At 45.4% G+C, this 21,859-nt stretch overlaps 1 protein-coding gene across 9 annotated transcripts; it reads right to left on the bottom strand.

Moving 5' to 3' along the window:
* Positions 1–10,497: 10,497 nt before the first annotated feature.
* LOC125519996 (transcription factor TGAL5) lies at positions 10,498–18,853 on the bottom strand. Of its 9 annotated transcripts, XM_087525988.1 has the most exons (15): positions 18,634–18,853; positions 16,985–17,104; positions 16,227–16,348; positions 15,966–16,112; positions 15,335–15,450; positions 14,900–14,982; positions 14,488–14,715; positions 13,794–13,841; positions 13,640–13,699; positions 13,478–13,555; positions 13,352–13,397; positions 12,990–13,261; positions 12,638–12,877; positions 11,062–11,204; positions 10,498–10,975 (listed from the first exon to the last, which is right to left on the bottom strand). In XM_087525988.1, exons 1-15 carry the CDS (start codon positions 18,763–18,765, stop codon positions 10,882–10,884), a joined length of 1,929 nt encoding a protein of 642 aa, XP_087382114.1. In that variant the 5' UTR covers positions 18,766–18,853; the 3' UTR covers positions 10,498–10,881. The 9 variants fall into 9 exon arrangements, with proteins under 9 accessions (XP_087382114.1, XP_087382106.1, XP_087382109.1 ...); XM_087525980.1 differs by lacking the exon at positions 16,227–16,348 and having other exon boundaries at positions 14,488–14,670; positions 14,900–14,997; positions 15,335–15,453; positions 15,966–16,114; positions 18,634–18,852; XM_087525983.1 differs by lacking the exon at positions 16,227–16,348 and having other exon boundaries at positions 14,488–14,670; positions 14,900–14,985; positions 15,335–15,453; positions 15,966–16,114; positions 18,634–18,852.
* Positions 18,854–21,859: the final 3,006 nt, after the last annotated feature.

The following is a 21,859-nucleotide window of genomic DNA, read 5'->3' as shown; positions in this document are numbered from 1 at the left end:
ATCAGTTTTTCTCTTTTTTTGTTTCTCTAAGTGTAGTTCAAATTAGGAGCTGAAACTTTTTAATGTTGTACATCAAACATGGGTTTGTGTGTGCAAATATTTTCAGAATTTTCAAATATGTTTTGTATCTTCAATACGATTGATCTCACCTAGGTGCAGATCCTATATTAGTCTCCCCATGAATAAGGTTGTCCGCATTGTTAGTATCATAGCAAGTATCATACATGGCAACTAGGTAATTTGGGTGAGGTGTCATGACATTAAATAAAAAAATAGAAGATTAGATATCACATCATGATACCGTGTCATATTAAATATTGTACTGCATTGTGTCATACATGATAATAAATAAGGCAATCTAAAGTATTCTAGTAGCCTATGATGTTATGCATGATGGAAGTAGGATCATACTTTCTACTGCAGGCAGCCTAATAAGATGCACACTTATTTCGGACAACTTTAGCCATCAATTCCGCCAATAATAAAATGTTATGTGACTTACTAGAAATTATGCCACTGGAAACATTTTTCGGTTATGAATTCAATGATATAACTACTGCTGCATACTATTGGTTAAATTGACTATCAAAGTTAAATCTCAAAATATGCATGCCCTCTGGTGGGAGTATAGAGATGTCGATTTTGTATGTGAAGGTGATACGCTGTAGGAACATACGAGAGTCCATCAAGCCGAAGTGTATCTCTTTCCTCCTCCACAAGAAAAGCCCCCTCTCCTCCCGTCAGCGCCGCCGCCGGTCCGCCCCATCTCCGATGGCCTTTGGGCCATGGAGGTGCGGAGGCTCGGGGCCCCGCCGGCGGGAGGGACCCCGTTTCCGTTCTTGTTAGATTTAACGTCTTGGTTAGAGTTGTGTGGCGACGGCGATGTCCCTTAGTAGGAATAATGCCTCCCACGTTCTATCCCCGTCCCAGTGATGCATCTAGCATCGTCGAAGGGTGTGTGAAGGTCCGTCGGATCTCGCGGATTCGGTCGGTGCTAGTCTTCGATGGATTTGTTTCGATCCGGTCTTCGTTCGTCTTCGCTTGAGTGTTTATAGGTTTGATCTTTCTGATCTACGACTTTCTTCATCGGCGATGATTGTTGCTCTGGTGCGCTGGTCCTACGACTTCCCGGCTGTCTACTACCACAAGATTTGCCCCGCTCCAGTGAGGAAGGGATGATGACGGTGGCGCGCCTTCGGCTCACTCCAATGCTTGTAGTCATCGCTAGGTGGTCCACGAGCATGGTTGTATTTTTTATTATCTCTGTCGTTCTTTATACTGTCATGATTAAAGATAAATAGATTGAAAGTTTCTTGAGGAAAAAACTGATAATATTCAGGTCATCGGTCGTCACCCACACATCAGGTGCAACTTTACCCGCTTAATTAGAACACTCCATTAACTTGTGCATGTAGTATACTGCAGACTTTGTCAAAAAAGAAGATATAATAGCAACCATTAATTCGCCATCCACGCGCCGGAGAAGAAATAAAGCAGAGTTGACAATTTGACATTTATCCAGCATCGCATATGCATGCATGTACATGAGAAAAAGTGGACATTTAGCGTGTAATGTAAAAAAGGGCAGCGACTCGACTGGTAACCACCGAGTCTACCCAGAGATGGTAAGCCACCTAGTGCTAGTGGAGGTCGCAGTACCGTGTGGTGTGGATGTATAGACCCGTAGACCGGGAAAAACAGCCAGCGAGCCGGCCGGCGACCGGTCCAGCGAGCAATAGGTCAAACTCGCGTCCACGATGAGATGGAGACGCATGCGTGTGGGCGCGGCCGGGCTCGCGATTAAACCCAGCTTGACCGACCGGACGGAAGCTGTACTCGCCGCTAGGTGGCTAGGGTAATCATCACATCGAACGGGCGGATCAAACACGACGAGTAGGACCGGTGGTGGATCGATCGGTCCCGCACGCATTGACGGACGACGCGGTTCGCGACTCGGGGTCGTACCCCGGCAGCGGTAGGGTACCCCTCTCGCTAGGTGGTACTACTACTAGGCACGTAGTACGCGCGTGGTCGACCCGGCCGGTGCATACGCGCGGACCTCACATGCATGCATGGTGGGGACTGGGGAGTGGTACGGCCGCGTGCTGGTCTCGGGCATGTGCCGGCCGGTGGACCGCGCGCCGCGCGCGCTCTTGTCTCCGGGCCACTGAGCGGAGGAACGTGGAGAAACCGAAGCCGAAAACATGGGGATGGGGTCGACGTGTGGAACGGAGATAGTGGGGAGCCCTTCCGAAACGGCCGTGCCGCGGCCGGCGGATGGAGTTGCCGGGAGACACCCAGTTCTGCTACTAGTATTTGTGTTTTTTAGGGGTTGCTATCTTTGCCAGATCCTATTTGACGTGTTTTAGCCCCAGGCCATTCGCGCACAGTGGTTTGGCGAATCTACTTTTTAAGGGTTAATGTGGCCGCTTTATCTAAGTAAAGTAGCTCGAAATGTCATTCGAGATTACATCCAACACACAGTCCGAGGAACCCCGACCCAAACTCTGCATAGTTCATCTAATACATCAACTTTACCTCATTTATGTGCGGCAACATTCGCAGTTCCACTAACCCACAAACTTTAAACTCGCTTCTCGTAAGCAGCATTTGTATATGGTTTGGCGAATCTTCTGGTGGTTACTGTATTGCCTTTTATCGGTTTTTGCCATTTAGGTTGTTGTATATGGTCTTCTATCGGTTAGCACCATTTTTTTGTTTGATTTTTTTTCATGTTTTCTGATTTTTTGGTTTTAATCAGTTTTCAAAAATGTGCACTTTTCTGAAAAGAAGTTTGGATTTTAAAAAATGTTCATACTTTCAGAGTATTCGCGTTTACAAAATGTTTCACAATTTTAACTAATGTCCATGCTTTCAAAAAAAGGTTCGCTTTAAAAATATTTGATCTAAAAAATGTTTGGGTTTTACAATAATGGGCAAAAGGTATATCGTTAGGATTCAAAAAATATTTGAGTTTTCAAATGTTGAAAAATTTAAATAAAAGCTAATTTAAAAAAAATTAACCTGTCATGTTCGCGTGTATGAATAAAATTGCAGGCGTTTCTAAGAAAAAGGAGCTCTCGCTATTTTTGGTAGGTTCTCTCTTCTTGGGCTGGTGACAGTTCAGGCCGTTTAGGTAGTTGGATTGGGCCAGCAAGTTAGACTTTTCTCTCTTTTTCCTGTTCAATGCTTTTCTCTGTCTTCATAGCGGGGTTTGTTCTCCGGATCTAAACTTGATGCGAGTTGCACCATGCTTGTCCGAAAAGTGCTTGCAGCTACCGGGCTCCAGGGCTCTTGATATTTGAAAATTTTGAAAAACACACTTCAGTTGCTAAAAAAAATCTTAAATCAAATACGTGAATACATACACACATTCCTAAGGCCCGGTAAAAATCTAAAAAAGAAATACTTTGTATTTTGAGAAATACAAAAAAGAGAAAATTCTGACAAAAATGGCACCCCTTTTCTCTTTTTTGTTGAAAGATAGGGCTTTCCCCCCTGCCCCAACTTTTATTAAAAAGCAAAGGTAAAGCCAACACGACCAGGACAATGTACAGCGCTCGGCAACAACCAAAGTAGCTGTCACAGAAAGGACATAGCGAACTACCCCTATTACAAGGCAAAATAAGAGTCCAGCCAACGCCAGGAGAAACCAAAACACGGTGGACTAAAGTTCTGGTAGTTCAGATCACTTCATATCTCCCAAGCTATTCTAAGCAATTCCCCTCTTCGCCGATCCAAAAGCCTTAAGCACTGGAGAAGAGGTGCACCCTGGGCATCGGAGCACAAGATCTTCCATTGTCTCATCAGCCCTCCCACCATGTCCATGATGCAGCGAATGCTTCGCCATTTTCGCCCCTGAAACACAAATTCGTTGTGCAGAAGCCATAAGCCCCACAAGGTAGCAGATGTGGGTAATGTTGATAGCTTCATATATCTTTTTCTTTTTCCACAAAGTAGACAAGGATAGAAAAGAAGATGGGACTAAGATACCCAACCCTTCAGCAATTATATTCCAGATTTGATTGGCTACCACACAATCAAAAAATAGGTGATTAATCAATTCATTTTCCCCGTAGAAAACACAGGTAGGATCTTCCACATGTCTTCTCTTGGCTAGATTATCTCTAGTCAAGCACTTATTGTTATAGGCTAGCGAGAGAAAGACATGAATATTAAGGGGGACTTTGATTTTCCAGATAGCATCTTTAATATCAGAAGATATCCCTCCAAAGTTAATCATCTTGTAAAAGGATTTAACTGTGTAGATCCCAGAAGGTTCAAGATTCCATCTAGGAGAGCCTGGGGCAATCCCAGGGGTAAAGTTACTAACTATCTCACACAACTCATACCATTTTTCCATAATGCTATCATCTACACACCTCATGAAAGTCAACTGTAAAGTATTGCCATCCCAAACCTGGGTAATGGTGGCATCCTGTTGTTGACAAATGTCAAACAGCTCCCAAAATCTAGTTTTAAGGGAGTATCCCCCAATCCAGGTATCATGCCAGAAGGCAATGTTCTCACCATTTCCAGGGATCCAACTAATGAAAGTTTTGGCTCCATCAAGAGCCTAGGTTAGGCTTTTCCAAAAGGGAGAGCCTAATCCAGGTTTTCCCTAATAGAAATTGGGTTTGTCAGTAGCATATTTGAAGTTAATGACTTTCTTCCGGTTACTATCCCTCCCATCATAGAATCTCCTTCCCCACGAGGCAAGGAGGGCCATATTGTATTCTCTAAGGTTAGGAACCCCTAGACCCCCAAATTCTTTTTTCTGAGCAATCGACCCCCAACTAGACAGATGGTATTTATGATTGTCACCCACATTGACCCAAAAGAAGTGAGACATCTGTGAGGTAATGGCATCAATGGCCCACTTAGGGAATTTCATAACAAACATCAGGTAAGCAGGAATGCTGGCTATGCATGTAGTTAGGAGGATAAGTTTGCCCCTGTAAGACAGATGTTTACCTAACCAGCCAGCAATATTTTTAATGATCCTATCAATAATATGTTGAATGTCCTCCCTCCTAAGATTTTTATAATGAAGAGATACCCCAAGATATTTGAATGGAAAATCTCCAAACTGACAACAGAAAATTTGGGCAAATTTGTTGGACATTTCCACAGGCACATTGATGGTATGGAGATCACTTTTATTAAAGTTGATTTTCATACCAGAAAGGTTTTCAAAGCAAGTCAAAATCCATTTCAGGTTCTTGGCATAAGCCATAGAGTCTTGCAAAAATAAGATAGTGTCATCAACATACTGTAGGCTGATGACACCCCCAGGAATCACCTGGGGTAGGAGACGAGCAATTAGGTCAGCTCTGGCAGCTTTGGCAATCATTTTGGTAAACACATCAGCAACCAAATTAAAGAGCAAAGGAGAGTGAGGATCCCCTTGCTTTAGCCCCTTCCCAGCCACAAAATGTGGCCCATTAGTTTCATTGATTCTGACTTGAAAGGTACCTTGATAAAGAGTACTAAAAACCCAGTTAACCCACTTGATCCCAAAACCCCTAGAAAGGAGCATCTCTCTAACGAAATCTCAATTAACCCTATCATAAGCCTTCTCATAATCCAACTTAAGAATAAGGCCACTACTCCCAGACCTGTGAACCTCATGAATCACTTCATGAGCAATCACAACACTTTCCAAAATAAACCTCCCCTTGATGAAGGCAGTCTGATTAGAGGAAATTAGTTTATCACATAAATAAGAAACTCTGGTAGTCATAGCTTTAGAAAAGATTTTAACAGCACGGTTACTAAGGCTAATAGGCCTAAAGTTTTTCATCTCCCTGGCCAAAGGAGTTTTGGGGATGAGGGTAATCAAGGCAAAATTGAGTCTGAAAATATCTAGAGTACCAGCTTCGAAATCCCTGACCATCCACATGAAGTCATTTTTGATAACATCCCAAAAAGTTTGGTAAAATAGAAAAGAAAGGCCATCAGGGCCAGGAGCCCCACATGCATATGAGCTCTTGATAGCTTGCTTAATCTCTTCTTCCAAAAAAGGTTTTTCTAAATTAACTCTGTCAAGCTCAGAAACCTTCTCTTCATCTTCCCAAAAATCAGCCTCAAGATGAATATCAGGTTTAGTCTCAAAACTAAAAAGTTTCTTATAGAAATCAGTGGCCACTTCCAACATATCAGCAGTAGAAGTCACTACCCCCTTGGGGCCATCCAGTTCTGCAAGATGGTTTTCCCTATGTCTATGGTTTTCCAGAGCTTGGAAGTAAGCATTGTTCCTATCTCCTTCCAAGATCTTTCTATCTCTAGATCTTTGCCACAAGGCAGTTTCTTCCTTTTTCCAAATCTCTTCCAATTCCTTTTTAAGATTTCCTAGTCTAGTAAAATCACTAGGGGAAAGGTTTTGTGTCTCAGGAGAGACATCTAGCTTGTCAAGCTCCTCAAGTAAGACTTTTTTCCTTTTCTTAATAGCAGCTTCAATGTTAGCACTCCACCCTTTAATTTTCTTCCTAAGGATCCTAGATTTAAGCATCCAATTTTCTACAGAAGAGATATCAGAGGAAACAGATCTCCAAGTACTCTCCACAACCTGATTGAAGTCAGGTTGGGAGAGCCACCATTTTTCAAACCTAAACATCTTAGATCCACAATGTCTCCTCCCCCCAGTATCCAATACCAAGGGAGCATGATCACTTCCTACCCTAGGGAGGGCAACCAGGGAAGACATGATCACTGCCTTTTCTCTTATACATTGTCAGAAATTTGTTTTTTTTCTATAGCCCAAAACAAAGCGAGATTTCTATCAAAACTTGCCACGGGTATTCAGAATGTGTATATGTAACCCCAGAAAAAAATCATATTTTTTTAAACTTCCAAAACACAAATTTCAAAAATGTTTAAATATAGAGAGCAGTGGAGCTCGGGTGCTGCAATCCCTCTCTCCATGCTTGTCCTCCTTTCCCCGCAGGTTCGCACCAAGTGCCCCCATGCCGGGAGTGAGCTTTTTCTGTTCTGTTCTAGGCCCCGGTCTGTGTGGTCACCATCCGTCAGGTGCAGCACGTACGCTACATTACATCTATCAGATGGGGCGAACAAGCGTGCAAACAGTAGCTGCACTAGTCTGTTCCATTCGCACAATGCCTTTGTTGAATAAAGCTCTCATGATTTCCCTAAAAAAAGCAATGTTTTATAGCACCTTTAAAGAAAAGGCCCAACTGGTTTTAGGCGTAAGTGTAGCTCTAGCTGATTCCTCCACATTTAGCCCCTCGAAAGCCTCTTCAAATTTGAACTCCTCGATTTTGACTTTTTGATGAGGAGTTAGCAAAAGGCGGTTCCTAGACAAACTCCTAAATTTACAACTTCCTAAATTACGCAAAATTTCATTGCAAACACAAATTGTAACTACTCAATCAAACAAAAATATCACATCATACATAGCATTACACAAATTTAGATTTTTTGAACAACACAAAACTACTTTTGAAACTAGATAGCGGCGTCGCCTCTGGCGCACGGGGGAAACCCTAAATGCGCCGCCAGCCGCCCCTTCCCGCTCCTCCCCCGCTTTGCCGCCGGAGGGGACACCGGCGAAGCCCGCGTGGTCCCCAGGGAAGGTGGCGGCAGGGCATCCTCGTCGTTCTCACGCAGATCTCACGGCGGCCGGTGGAGCGCGGCGCTATTCCGCCGGTGGCTGGCGCCTGCTGCCCGTGGGGCGGCGTCCCTCACGGCGGCGGGGCTGCCCCTGAACGACGCTTGGTGGTGGCCACGTGGCGGCGCGCGGGTGGGCCGGATTTGGGCTTCTGGTCTGCGTCCTCGTCGTGGCAGCGCTTGCAGTTGCCCTCGGCCATGAGGCGTGGTCCGGGACGGGCCGAGCGCCGGTGGTGCTGGCCAAGACGCACGCTGGCAGCGCCCTACTTCATCTCGCGTCATCTCACTGGCCAATGGTGGTGGTCATCTTCTTCGTCAGAGATGGCCGGCCAGAGGCTTGCTGATCGGATCTCGAGATCCATCATCTAGTCCCGGCTGTGAGTTGGGGAGACATGGTTGCCGGTGAAAACCGAGCCGTTCGCAGGCGATGGCGGCGTTCTACACCGTTACCTTGATGGAGGCATCGTCGTGTAACTACTGTTGACCTACTCGTGCTGCTCTAGGGGAAACTCTAGGATCTGGTGTTCCAGATCGGAGATGGCGGCACTGCGGTGTCGTTTATCTCTTGGGAGCATCATTTGTGAAGCAGCGCTAGAAGTCACAGGCAGGAGGTGGAGCGGCTTCGTCTTGCACGGAGCTTCGGTGGAGATGTTAAGTCATGCCTGACCGACAGGTGCTACGCTTTGTCATGCCTGGTCGGCAGGTGCTACGCACGACAGATCTTTCAAAGACTTCAAGCTGTGTCGGCTGGTGGTACTTGGCAGCATGGTGCTGAGGTGTATCAGTGGCGACCGCGACGTGCACAGCTGTTTGCGCGCAGGGAGGAGGTGCCGTTGGGCGCCGTGGTGGCGTCGACGATAGCTAGACCGAGCAAGGTTGATGCATCGGTACAGTTCTGAAGATGGAGCGGTGACAGTTGGCGCCGGCGGCCTCTGAGAGCACGCAGGACCGGCGAGACCCATGCCCGGCAGGCGTCCTGGATGGGTCCTCAGGTCTTAGATGTTAAGTTTGGCTGCAATGTCTGTTTGGTATTAGGCCCAGGCTATCTACGCCCCTTCATCAACTGGATAGGTGTAGCGACAGTTTGTTGCTTAGACGGCGGTTTCAGTCTTACTGTGGTATTACTTGTAAGGTCTTGTGAGAATAATTAATAAAATGACCATATGCATCGCTCAGATGCAGAGACCGGAGTCATCCTTCTTTTTCTTAAAAAAAATTGAAACTAGATAGCATGCTAAACTAATCAAATTCCTCCGCTAGCTTGTCCCAATCCACCTCATCGTCGCCAGAGCCGCCGGAGTTAGAGGAGACGGGTAGGCCTCGTACCATGCAAGTTCCTCAGCGACGTGCTCCATGTGCTTCGCTCTGAGCCCAGACATATAGGCCCCATCCATGCGCTCGCCTCAAGTTGCTCAAAGGCATCATGACTCTCCCTCACCTCGCGATAGGAGATCACTTGAGGATTGACGATGACGGTGTCCATGACGCCGCGACTGCCAAGGGGGGAGTTCACATTCGCCCGACTGCCGGCTCATTTACCTAACTGTGGTTTGGCGAACCTTCTAGAGGTTACGGTATGGTCTTTTTCGGTTTCGGCCATTTAGGTTACTGTATGGTCTTTTATCAGTTATCGCAAATTCCATCTTTTTTTTATCTCTTTTGGCTTTTTTGTTTTTCTTGTTTTCTACCCCCTCCGTTCCTAAATATTTGACTTTTTAGAGATTTCAACAAGTGACTACATATAGAGCAAAATGGGTGAATCTACATTCTAAAATATGTCTATATACATCCGTATATGATAGTCCATTTAAAATATCTAAAAAGACAAATATTTAGGTACGGAGGAAGTAGTTTTTAGTTTTAATTAAAAAATTAAATGTTCATGTTTTTCATAAAAAAATAGAAATCTAGAACTTAAAAAAATCAGTACTTTTAAAAATATTCACATTTATGAAACATTTCACAATTATTTTAAAAAATTGTTGCTTTAAAAAATGTTCGCTATTCCAAAAATAGTTAAAATCTCAAAAAATGCTCATTTTTTTAATAAATGTTCAAATAAATGAATTATTGGAATTCAAAAAATGTTCAATTTATTTTATTAAATACTCAAGTTTTTTTAAATAGTACCTGTAATGTTTGCGAGTATGAATGAAATTGCGGGCGTTTCTGAAGAATAAAGAAGGAGCTGTCACTATTTTTGGTAGGTTCTCTCTTCTCGGGTTGGTGACTGTTAAGGCCGTTTAGGGTATTTTTTTAGGCAATTCAGGCCGTTTAGGTAGTTAGATTAGACTCGGCCAGCAAGGCAAGCCCATGAGTTCTCACCTTTGTGGAGTCCGGGTGCAGGAGGGGAAAAAATTCTGATCTGAAAAAGGCTTTTCTGTGTCTTTTTAGCGGGGTTTGTTCTCCGGATCTGAACTTGACGCGAGTTTCAGCATGCCGCGCCTTTCCCCGCAGGTTCACATCGAGCGCCCCCCTGGATCAAGACCATGCCGGGAGTAAGCCCCTAAGCTTTGTTCTGCCCTTGTGGGTGGTTACCATCCGTCGGGTCGGGTGCAGCACGCCTAGCTACATCCATCAGGTGGGCCGAACGAGCGTGCAAACAGTAGCTGCACTTGATACAGACACTGAGACACAGCACAGAGCTGGCATGCACGGCCAAGGGTTCTTATTGAGCAATGTTTTCTAGCACCTTTACAGAAAAGGAGCAGCTCATTTTTCAGGCATAACCATAATCCCCGGATAATTTTGTCCTGGCCTCAACGCAAGTTGCAATATCGGGAAGAAAAAGTTGCAACATCGTAAATCAGGTAATGGTTTATTTTAGTGAGGGGACAAATTAGGTAACGGCTGGTTTATCTGACCGTGTCGTTTTGGCAAATGATCGGATCAGATTACTTGTTTATTCCTCCGCCCATTTCTCAAATGGAATGGCCTACTCTACTGATAATCATACAAACTTAACCCACGTCCACGTCCCTCACACCGGCCCTTGCCTTTTCCTAATCCCCCTCTACGCTTTGCACCAAATTTCCTGCAAAGGTGCTAACCCCTCCCTTGGTGCAGTTCAAGAGCCATAGGAACATCACAGGCGATGAGCCAGGCCAGTTAGTTTCTTGCCCTTGGCCGGCCTACTTTCTGCTCCTTTTCCCTAGCTAGTGATATGATATTCCCCTTTCCCAATATCTTAACGACGACGATGGAACAATGCTGCAGCCTCCTCGCGTTTTTTGTTGGCGGAATTTGTGCGATGCTTCAGAGGCCGGAGAACTGGTTTTGCTGAGGCTGCTGGTGAACGGACTGGAACTCTGTTGCTGTAGAGCTGACATTCTCTGGCATCATGAAGTTCCTGCAATTGAGAGAGTGTACGCCGAGGGTGAGATGTGATTCTGAGTATTATGCTGTTGCTGAGCGAGATCGTCGTGTTTGTCTTACTCGCGAGGGCGTGAAGCCCAGATGGAGCTGAGGGCGCGGAGGCGGCGATGGTACTCTCCGAGGGAGACGAAGCACCGGGCCGTCTGCCTGGTGGTGAGGATCCGCCGCATGTGATGCAGGGTCTGCTGTCTCAGATTGTCGGCCTTCACTTGCAATGCCATGTTGAGATATTAGGCCAGTGAAACGGGTTAACTGGCAACCGAGCTGACAGGAAATCTAACGTTTGTTGCACTATCTACATGATAATACACTTCAGAATGCAATGATTGGTGGCGGCAGCATCAGATGACAATGAAAGATGATGCAAAGCCAATGTTCCTGCTTGAGACATGGGCTAGTTGGAAGCTTCCTGCCGGTTGCATATTCTACAACTCTAGGGTGTGTGATGCCATTTCTCTCCGTGATCTACAATCTATGCTATGTAGTAGGATCTTAACGCAGATTATAATAAGAATATATAAAGGTAGTTTCGTGTTTCTTTTTAAAGCCTTTGGATGTCTAAACTGCTCCAAATATCTACTCCACCAAAGTAAAGTTTATCCACAAACCCCGGCCTAGATATCTCAAGTGGAGCAATTGGATGTCTCGATCTCCTTTTATTCAGATACGGGGGGAGAAGAGAACCTACAGAACGACAACGCCACTTATTTTTCTACTATCTCGTGGAGCAGCATGATCCTACTTTAATTCAAGGCTCCTCTGCTTCATCTCTAAGTGCTCAAGTTTAGGTTGTTGTGTCTCTTTCTCTATTACAACTCATGGACTGAACCCTTGCGATTTTACAAGTGCAACAAACATATATGGCATGCATGATCCAAACTGTTCTATATATATTTGTGCATCTGTTGAACAACCAGCAAAGATAGGTCGGGCCGGAGTGGATGCACAGACGTGGCCAGAAATGGGAGTAGGACACACGGAATAATTTATACAAGGCAAGAAGGTGAACGTCATATTCTGATATTCCTACTTGGGCTTTATGAAGAAAGTGATAGGTGTTTATGTCTCTTAAGACATTCGGTTTATATGTAATAATAAATAAAGAACCTTGTCCAAGACTCAACCAATTGCTCAAAATATTGGTCCACAAACATCAGTCAATATACTAGTTTATAAGAGACTAATTATGCAATCTGAAAAGTGCTAATGATGTTTATCTGCATGATCTAGCCAGTTGCTCAAACAAAGTTGACCATGGTGCACAACCACATCTTATATATCATTAGTACTCCCTCCGTTCCAAAATAGATGACTCAACTTTGTATTAACTTTAGTACAAAGTTGAGTCATCTATTCTGGAACAGAGGGAGTACCTTTTATTTATCCGAAAAGTTAGACAACATTCTGTAGGACCAGAATTTCAACAATAATAAATTAAGTGATTCAGCTTAATGGTAAATATACTTCCCATATTCAGTTTTCAGTTCCAACTATTTTAGTTTGCTCTGTTGAATTATTGTTCAGAAAATCAAAGGAATGTATTTCTCTTTGTAAGTTCAGCAAATGGTTAATCATGCAAGAACATGGGATTTTAACGGCAGAGTGCATGAACTGCAACGAAGAGAAAAATACTGACCTGACGATAAAAGCTCTCAAGGTTGTCGAGCCTGTCAAGAGCTAGAGCCATGAGACCGGTATAGTTGGCAACATCTGCACCGTCATTGAGAGGGCCAGCGCCCACCGCGTCGGCCAGTGACTGGTGCAGCTGCTTTAGCCCCTGCTCGAGCGCCTCCTCGGCCTGCTCTGATGACTGCTGCAGGTTGCACATCCCCAGCAGCTGCTGCTTCGTCGACGGATCAAGCTGAGGTATCAGCATCTGATGAAAAGAAAAGGCAAGACTCAGCATGTAACATTGCCTTAATCATCAAACAAAGGTCAGATAAATTAAAAGCACTACTGTGCATTCTTGTAACAACTTCGCGCTAGACCTTGAGGATTTCAGAAGGCCGGAAGCCGGCCATCCAGAGGAAGCACCGCTCGGACTGCGTCGCCCACATGCCGGTCATGAGGTGGAAGACGTCGGACCTGGCGAGCACGGCCCTCAGGTGGAACAGCTCGTCGTGGTGCCGCATGCAGTCTTCGACAATGGTGCCGAGGTTCGCGTCGAGGACCTGGGCCTGCAGAGCGCCCTGAATCTCCGCCATGTACTTGTTGTCTTCGTCTAACCATCGGGCGTACTCCATGTCGAACATCACAGCGGCTGTAATAGCAAATCAAGAAGTTGTTGAACCTGACGTGATAACGTTGTAAAGCTTGTAAATTGTAATGCTGCAAGGGATGAGATGCTTACCGGAACTCATCTCTCCGGGCGCGCTACATCCTCCCGTGAGCAGACCCTGAAACGATATATTAAAAGCGTTACAGCATATGGCAACGATAGTGGTGAATACTGTTAGCGGTTCTAGAGAAATGGAACCTGTGAGCGCCCTCTCTGAATCTCTTGCTCGATCTGCTGAAGCCTAATCCGGCCTGTTTCTAACTGCTGAACATAAGCCTGCAAAATAAGTGCAACTGTTTTTGTGAGAATGTGTTTTTTTTTCATCCAGTGATTTTTTCACTGATCGTAACTGTTTTGCACCTTTTTTCTCAGCCTGCTCTTCCTCGCAGCTTCTCTGTTCTGCGCCAATCGCCTTTCAGTCTAAGAAATAATAGATGTGCAAGTAAGAAGAGTATGGCACAATAATGAAATGCGGGGCCATGCAAGCAACAAACTGAAACCAAATGAATCTCACCTTGGGATCTACCAACTTGCCATCTTTTCTTGTGGATCCATGCTTTCTCTGCATCAGAGTGGTAGACTTGGAAGTTAGAACAGTGTGCAATGCTAGGTAGTTAACTAGTTATACAGTAAGATACCTGGAGCTAAAATTCCTGTAGGGTGTTGCTGCCCACCTATAATATAACCTATTCACTAGGAGCTTTTTTACCTGCACGTCTCTCTCTTAAAACAGTAGCAGTGTCTATAATAGTTCATCTTTGTGAACTATTGAAAGAGAATGTGCTACTACTATTGTGGTTGTTTTATGTTCCAAGGAACAGTTCAGGTGGTTATCATGTTGCTTCTATCCATCAAAAGGAGGGACATAAGATCACTATGATGTCGCCAATCATCTTTTTGGCGACTTATTTTTTTTGTCTTGGACCAGCCTTGACCATATGATATTGCCTACTCTCCAGCGCTTCTAGAAATATGCCATTTCCCAGTGCCCACCCAACGACCACCATGAACTCGGTTTTTCTATTCAAAGGCATATCTAGAACTGAAAGGATGCTCAAGCTCAAAGCACAGACTGAAGTTTATGCTTCTGAAAGCAAACCGCTTGAGGATGCATTGAAACGCTTAACGAAGAACTTGTCCAAAAACGTAAACAACCATAATGAAGACGACAAAGTATTGCATATATCAACGTTGACACTGTTACGTACCTTATCTTGGGCTCCTGCATGTTGCTGAAAGCTTGGTGCAGTGGCTGGTGCAGCCCCAAGTCCTTGACTGTAGTTGTAATCATCAATGGTCACCATCAACGCCTCCTGCTGGTCCTGCTGCTGCTGCCCAGAGTCGGTCCTCATGCTCACTGGGGACACCAACTCGGCCTGTGACATTGTGTTCTGCGCGGAGCTGGAGTCAGTGCTCCCTACTGACTGCGAGTTCCCCTGTGAAGCAATTAATCCAAGAAACAAGAGGAGGCCGGCAGGCAGACGAAGACAGTGAGCTAGCATGCAAGCAGTTAATTAACCAAGAGCAACTTCCCCCCCCCCCCCCCCCCCCCCCCCCCCGCTGCTGCGGTCAGAAAGGAACTGTAGGAGCCTGCGAATGATCTAGAGAAGCAGTGCTTACACTGTATGGCTGCTGTAGATGACTCATTGGCCAAGAAGGGAAGATCTCCAGCGTGGGGGGCCTAGCCGCGAGATATCCTGCCGCTGCTGCTACTGCCGCTGCTGCATACATACAAACGGAATTAAAGGCCTTGTCAATCGCCCTCTCCCACAAGAGGTTGCGAAAATGTAGGCAAAGAGAGGAGAGAGAGAGGCGAGGCGTGGGGGGTCGCGGGATCACACCATTTTTGCTGTTGCCGCACCTTGCCCAAATTACATGTGGTTAGGGCTCATGGCTGTGTTTGGCAAGGCAAAAGCCAGGGCGTGGTGTGCCTATCTATCTATGCCGTGTGCTGTGGGAAGGGAGAGGGGGGCAAGCCTTTCTCGCATGCAGGCGGTTAAGGTTCAGAGAAAGGGGGAGAAGAGATCGATCGGAAAGGCAGTTATAGTCTCTTACACTTGGTGTGGGCATCACTTTCGATCATGACAGGATCGATACCGGCAGCGCAGGTGCCATGGATAAGGGCCTCCTCCAACTCGCCAAAGTAAGCAGCGGCTGCCGGTTGCAACTCCCTCCTGGATCACAAAGCAGCAGGCGCACAGAATTTAGAGCCAGTGATACGGTGGTATATAGATAGGCATATGCAATATATGACAGAGCAGATAAAAACTAGTGAAGCTTTTTCAAGAATGTAAAGGCAACATGAAAGATTAGAGAGGTGGATAGATAAGGATGAGAGCCAAAAAAGAGGGAGGGTAAGAGGAAATCACTCACAGGATCCAGGCCTTAGGCATTAAGAAACTATTTGGTTCGTGGGAAGAGGTGTAACCCAATAAGCACAAGAGTTGGATATATATAGCAGCAGAGTTGGTTATAAAGGTGGTTAAAAAGAGGTGATGGGGGGGGGGGGGGGGGGGGGGGGAGAGGAGGCCTATATTTTATAGCAAGCAAGAGCCGGAGTTGAAAACTAGTAGATGCAAAAAGGAGCAACTTTAGCTTGTGTGTTGTCTTCGCAAGTACACTAGCGGTTGAAGAAACAGCAGAGAGAGAGAGAGAGATAGACTAGAGAGCGAAGGAGGAGCAGTACAGGAAGTTGGCAGGGGGAGGAGCATGGCCTTGGATTCCATATCCAAGAGCTTGGCCGAGTGGTACAGCTCTACCACGATCACTGGCCATCCCCCAAGAACTCTCTCCTTCACCCTGCTGCAGCATGGCAATGAGTGGAAGAACTCTACTCTGCAACAAGTGAACAGTAGGCCAGTGAGAGCTATGCATGTACGTAGGAAGTACGATGTATTCAAGTATACAGCGAAACTATAGATAGATTGGAGAAAGAAGAGGAGCATACTATATGATAGGATGTTGCCTCCTCTCCTGTCTGTCTTCTCCCACACTGTCAAATCGAATCGCCCTTGGAGTTTCACCTACCACTGTACCGCGAAGAAGATATTGTGTCCTTTTGAACATGCCCTACGAGCATGTGTCTCTTTTCAGATTCCACAGGCTAGAGAGAGACGGTGAGAGGAGAGTGGAGATAGGGGAAGGATGTGGTGGGGCTTTCTCTGTCAGGAGACCTGTCTCCTACTATACTGCCCCGTAACTGTAACAGCACTTCATCTCTCATTGGGCGCCCTCTGGCCTCGCTGCTGCGACGGCAAGTACTCCCAGCAAAAAGATCATTGAGGAGAGAGAAACAGAGAGACAGAGAGATAAGAGGAGGGAGTACACAAGACTTCTTTTTCTAAGTGCAAAGTAGGGGGTTTGAGCAGTTCTACAAATGCGTAAAAAGAATGTATATTTTGGGGGCGCATGAAATGTGCTCATTTGAGATTATCCTTACTTCCAGCTAACAGGTCAGCATCACTGCCTTGTCACGCGCCAAATACTAAAAGGATTTCCCCCTTGAATAGAAATTTAGTTTTAACGTTGCCGTTTTGCTCTGTTTGCAAATGCTTATGGATCGCTATCGATTACGAGAATATGTTTTATTGAGAAAGTTGCCCCTTAATTAATACTGCCTATTAGTGCTTAACCCTTTGGATAAAGTAGGGGCCACGAGTATATATGAAAGCAAGTGCGGTGAAGCGAAAGTGCATTTATACTCACTGGAAAGCTCTTGGCGTCTGAGTTCTGCGCAGATTTGCTTAATCCTTTGGCCACGGAGAGGCCGGGAAGATCATTTTGCGTGCCTTCCACCCCCTCAACCTCCGAGGACACGGTTCCTGTCTGATGCACTTGGGGCAGAAGAGAGAAATTTGCAAAGAACAATCAAGTTAGGAACAGATTGCTTGAAGCGCAAAGATGAAAAGAAATGGCAAATTCATGGCACAATCCTTGACCATTAACTTTATACTGTTCACTTCCACAATATGTTCTGTAACCAGGAACCATAGGCATCACATCACAGGAACAGAGCAAGTGATCCACACTTGATTTATATGGATATTACTGGTTATCTGGTCACGAATGTATACAAAAAGAATATCTGAATACCTATTTTCCATGAACAATCAACCAGTCATTTCTGTAAATGTGCAGCAGCCCTCTCCTTTTGGGGGGTCAAATACAGCAAATGCAACAGTCAGTTTGCAACTTTTCAAAAAAAAAGGCTCAGAATTTTTTTGCACAAAAGGTCAAACCTTGGAAGTGCATTTGGTTCTGAAATCATGGTACAAAGTACAAACAGAAATCACTGGTAGGTTAAATAATGGTAGCTGAACCGTGAGCACTGTGGCAGGCAACTGGAAGCAACCACAGTCCTCATCAAATCACAGGTTCAGATTTCAGAACTGCAAGTTGGGTATCATCATTAATAACAACATAAAACAAGACAGATAAAGGGATTGAACACAAAATTAAGAAGAAAATGGAGAATTTCAACTGCTTGCAACTTGTTGATGCCAATTCAGATTTCCTTCTTTTAGGAATCCAATTCAGATTTCTTATGCCAATAACATTTTCCTCAAAAGGACCGTTAAAAGTAAAGCCAGAGAAATCACGGCTACATGAGAATCGTCCTAGTGGAGGCTCATGTGGCTGGGTTAATAAACTCAACTAAGGTCGCAGTGATGATTTACTTTAAACATTCCGTTATGTTAGATAATTATAACCTTTTATGTGCTGACTTCTGGATGTATATTACTCCCTCTGTAAACAAATACTTGTATTTGTTTATGGAGGGAGTATACTAATTAAGATTGCTCCAGTGTTCCAGACTCTGTATCTGTAGCTCAGCTCGACACCTGTGATCATGTTATTAATAGACATATAAGACAAATCCAACATCTCCAGCTTCTGCCTCCTGTTATGCAAACTGCCGAGGCCACCATCGCATCATGTCATGTGCAGCATCTTGATGTGACTATGTGAGAGTAACACAGAGACAGACGATACCTATACGATTTTGTCATGTCACCCAATTCTGCATCACCGAACTTGTGCGGTTCTTCAGGTAAGTCAAACAGACAAACAGTTACGGTGCGATTTCCACGGTACTAAGAGGCCCAATGCATGCATCAACATTTGGTTCTACCCATTCGTTCACGGCCAATAAACCTAGTTCATCGGCTCATCCACCAGCCCGGCACTACGGATTCCGCACAAATAATTCGAAATTAAACAGCGGACACGCGGACAAAACGTGTGAGCCGCGCTGGCTACAAATCAGAGTATGGGAACCACGCTGATCCGCCTTCGACCAGGGCACCCCAGAAAAAATTGCTGCGCCGTGGGGAGTAGGAGGAGGAAGCCAATACCTTCCCGGGTGGGCGATGTGACGCGATCGGCGGCGAGATTATGGCTCGCATGCGGCGAGGAGCGGAAGCGCGATGATGAGGCAGACGATTTTTGCGGGGCTCGGCTATGCTGCGGGGCTGGCGGAGGCGCATACCGGCGTGTGGCTTTTGCGGGCGGCGCGGGGAGGGGGAGGCGGGGAGGAGAGAGACGCCGCCTACGGGGACAGTTGGCGGAGAGCCGGAGACGGAGCAGAGAGACATGTTTGGGCGGCGCCGTTTGGCCGTAGTGGTTTGTGGCTGCAATCTTGGGCCTCTTTGTTTCGTACGGCGTTGCTGTACTGGGCTCTTGGGGCACAACCGAGCCGCTATATCGGCCGCAAATTTTAACTTGTTATTACTTCTTTGAATTCAGATGTCTCAGAAAAAAAACTTCTTTGAATTCATTCTAAAAAAAACTTATTTGAATTCAATCTCTCTCCTTCTTCCTGTTCTCACAAAAAAAATACCCACCTTCCACTTTGCTGACTGCTCCAGCAACCATGTATTTTCCCTTAAAAAACTTTTTGATAGAAACACCAATATAGCATAGCCACACACCATCACACGCACGGACTCCGCAACACCTATTGAATAATGAAATCACAAAGCTTCAAGATTGAGATTTTGACCTCCTTTTAATCGCAATTGCAAAGGAGTACTTCGTTGTTACTTGATACCAGGTTTGAAAGGATTGATATAGTTGACTAAAGGGAGGGAGGGGGGTGAATAGGCAACTAACAATTTTTAGCTTTTCTTTACCAATTTAAACTTTGCATCAAAGTAGGTTGTCTAGGTATGCAACTAGGTGAGCAACCTATATGATGCAACAATAACGAGCACTCAAGAAAGCAAGAGATGCAACACAATATAAGCTTGCACAAGTAACGGTACAAGATAACTAAGAATGGAGCCGGTGAAGACGAGGATGTGTTACCGAAATTCCTTTCTTTTGAGGGGAAGTACGTCTCCGTTGGAGTGGTGTGGAGGCACAATGCTCCCCAAGAATCCACTAGAGCCACCGTATTCTCCTCACGCCCTCATACAATGCGAGATGGCGTGATTCCACTATTGGTGTCCATGGAGGCGGTGACCGGATCTTTACAAACAAGGTTGAGGCTCTCTCCACAACTGAATTGGAGGCTCCCAACGAAACCATGGAGCTTCACCACAACGGAATGTGGCTCTGAGGTGACCTCAACCGTCTAGGGTGTTCAAACACCCAAGAGTAACAAAATCCACATGAGAAAGTATGGGGGTAGCAAATATCCTTTGGTGGAAGTGTAGATCTAGGTATCCTCCTTCAATCCCTAGCAAATCAACAAGTTTGAGTGGCTAGAGAGAGATCGGGCAAGAGAGCTTGAGTGTCATTAATGGTGGAGTGAGAGAGGCAAGAGGTAAATGTGGTAGGTGGAAGAACCACCCTTATATACCAAACCCTAAAATCCAACTGTTACTGCGAAAACAGCCCCGCAGCGGTACAACCGCTCCTTGTCCTGGTACAACCGGGACTCACGGGTATGCTGCAGAAACCCTATCAAGCGGTATAACCGGGTAGACGAGCGATAGTACCGGTTGTGGAGAACAACCGGAACAACCGCCCAGCCACTGCTCAACCACCACTTTGAAACAGTAGGGTGTCACCCCTGTGTGTGGTGATCGAGCGGTATAGCACCGGTGCAACCACCTGGCCCTGGTCACTTGGGTGGCTAAGTCCCAAGCGGTAGAACCGCTTGGGGCACCGGTGGTACCGGTGTGCGGGGCACAACCGAGCCACTATCGCCCAAGTACCGCATCAAAACAAGAACCAGACCAGTTGTTGGGCGGTACTTGGCCTGTACAACCGCCAGAGACACGCCCCAGTCAAATTTAAGCACGGTGGCGGTACCACCGCCCGGGAGCAGCGGCACAACCGCTTGGTCATGACTGATGTCGTGGAATTGTCACGGCAGATGTCCTAGTGAAAGGACTTAGTCATGGAGCCATCGCAACTAGGTTAGCTTAAAGGGGTTAAACGGGATAAAGGACACAGGAGTTTATGCTTATAATATTATCAATTTGAGTTTATTCCTGCATACAAAGAAATCACAAGTGCCATGGCGGTTTACCGCAGGACAGGTCATAATATCCCATATAATACCACTGGTGACTAAAACAGTCCATAACCAGGGTCGGTTTAATCATAACCATATATAATCATAATAAAAATAGAATACCTGTGATATTTGCTCACACTATCGGCTTATCATACCAGCGCAATAAGGGTGACAACCCAAAAGATTGAGCATATAATACCTTGCTCAATTATCATATATTGTCGGCTTACAACGCCATGTACAGCAAGAGGTAATATCCCAAAACTTGGAGCACAGTGCTTCCAGGTATATAAGATCTTTATATACTGGCGACTTATAGTTCAAAGCCAGGCCGGGTAAATAAACACCGGATAATGTCATCATAAGGCATCATAACCTTCATTGATTTTCAACCATGTATTAACATGTCACAAGAGATGAACCTCAAAAAACTTTTCAAATATAAATAAAAAAACAAGGCTTTTCATAGGCTGCCAAGCCTAAAAATCAAGTGCTTTCAAAGGGCCGCACAGCCGCTGAGTTAAACCTTCATGCAAACCTTATAAGCCTGTCCTCACATGACCAATCATCGTTTTAACTTTGACAAGTTCAGGGTCTGTATAAGATTGACTTGTCAAAAGTATGGCGAGTCATTCCAGTCAATCTGGGCGGAGTGACATACTTAAAAAAGGCAGGTCAACCCGGGTTTTTAGGTGAATACACCTGGCTTCCAAGCCTATTACAAGGGTCATAAAAACTCTTGTCCGTTGAACAAAGAGCCCCCAAGTAACAATTTATTCCAGGTATATAAGCCGGATCCACAAGGATAGTCATAGCTATACTCAATGAGTAGGAAGCCCCCAAGTGTTTTATAATCATGGCATACAAGCCGGACCAAAAGGGTAGTCATAGCTATGCTCCATGAGAAGGAAGCCCCCAAGTGTTTTATAATCATGGCATACAAGCCGGACCAAAAGGGTAGTCATAGCTATGCTCCATGAGCAGGAAGCTCCCAAGTGATCATGACAATAAAGACTCATTATTCTCAAGAATGAAACAATAGAGGCCCTGAATTATCAGGGATGTCGGCTTTATTATATTCATCATAATATATACATTATCATAATATGTGCATC

The sequence above is a fragment of the Triticum urartu genome, chromosome 1A, assembly GCF_056163025.1.
Source record: "Triticum urartu cultivar PI428250 chromosome 1A, HENAU_Tu73, whole genome shotgun sequence".
Lineage (NCBI taxonomy): Eukaryota > Viridiplantae > Streptophyta > Magnoliopsida > Poales > Poaceae > Triticum > Triticum urartu.
Note: the sequence above shows the minus strand (reverse complement) of the source record. Positions and strands in the feature narration are given on the sequence as shown.

Bases quoted from the DNA above. Each gene is read 5' to 3' on its own strand.
- LOC125519996 (XM_087525988.1), bottom strand. From the start codon at position 18,765: ATGCGCCTCCGCCAGCCCCGCAGCATAGCCGAGCCCCGCAAAAATCGT. The intron at 13,262-13,351 runs GTAAGCATCTCA...TTGCTATTACAG, and splicing joins GCCCGGAGAGATGAGTTCCG to CCGCTGTGATGTTCGACATG. The intron at 12,878-12,989 runs GTCTAGCGCGAA...TCTTTTCATCAG, and splicing joins GGCCTTCTGAAATCCTCAAG to ATGCTGATACCTCAGCTTGA.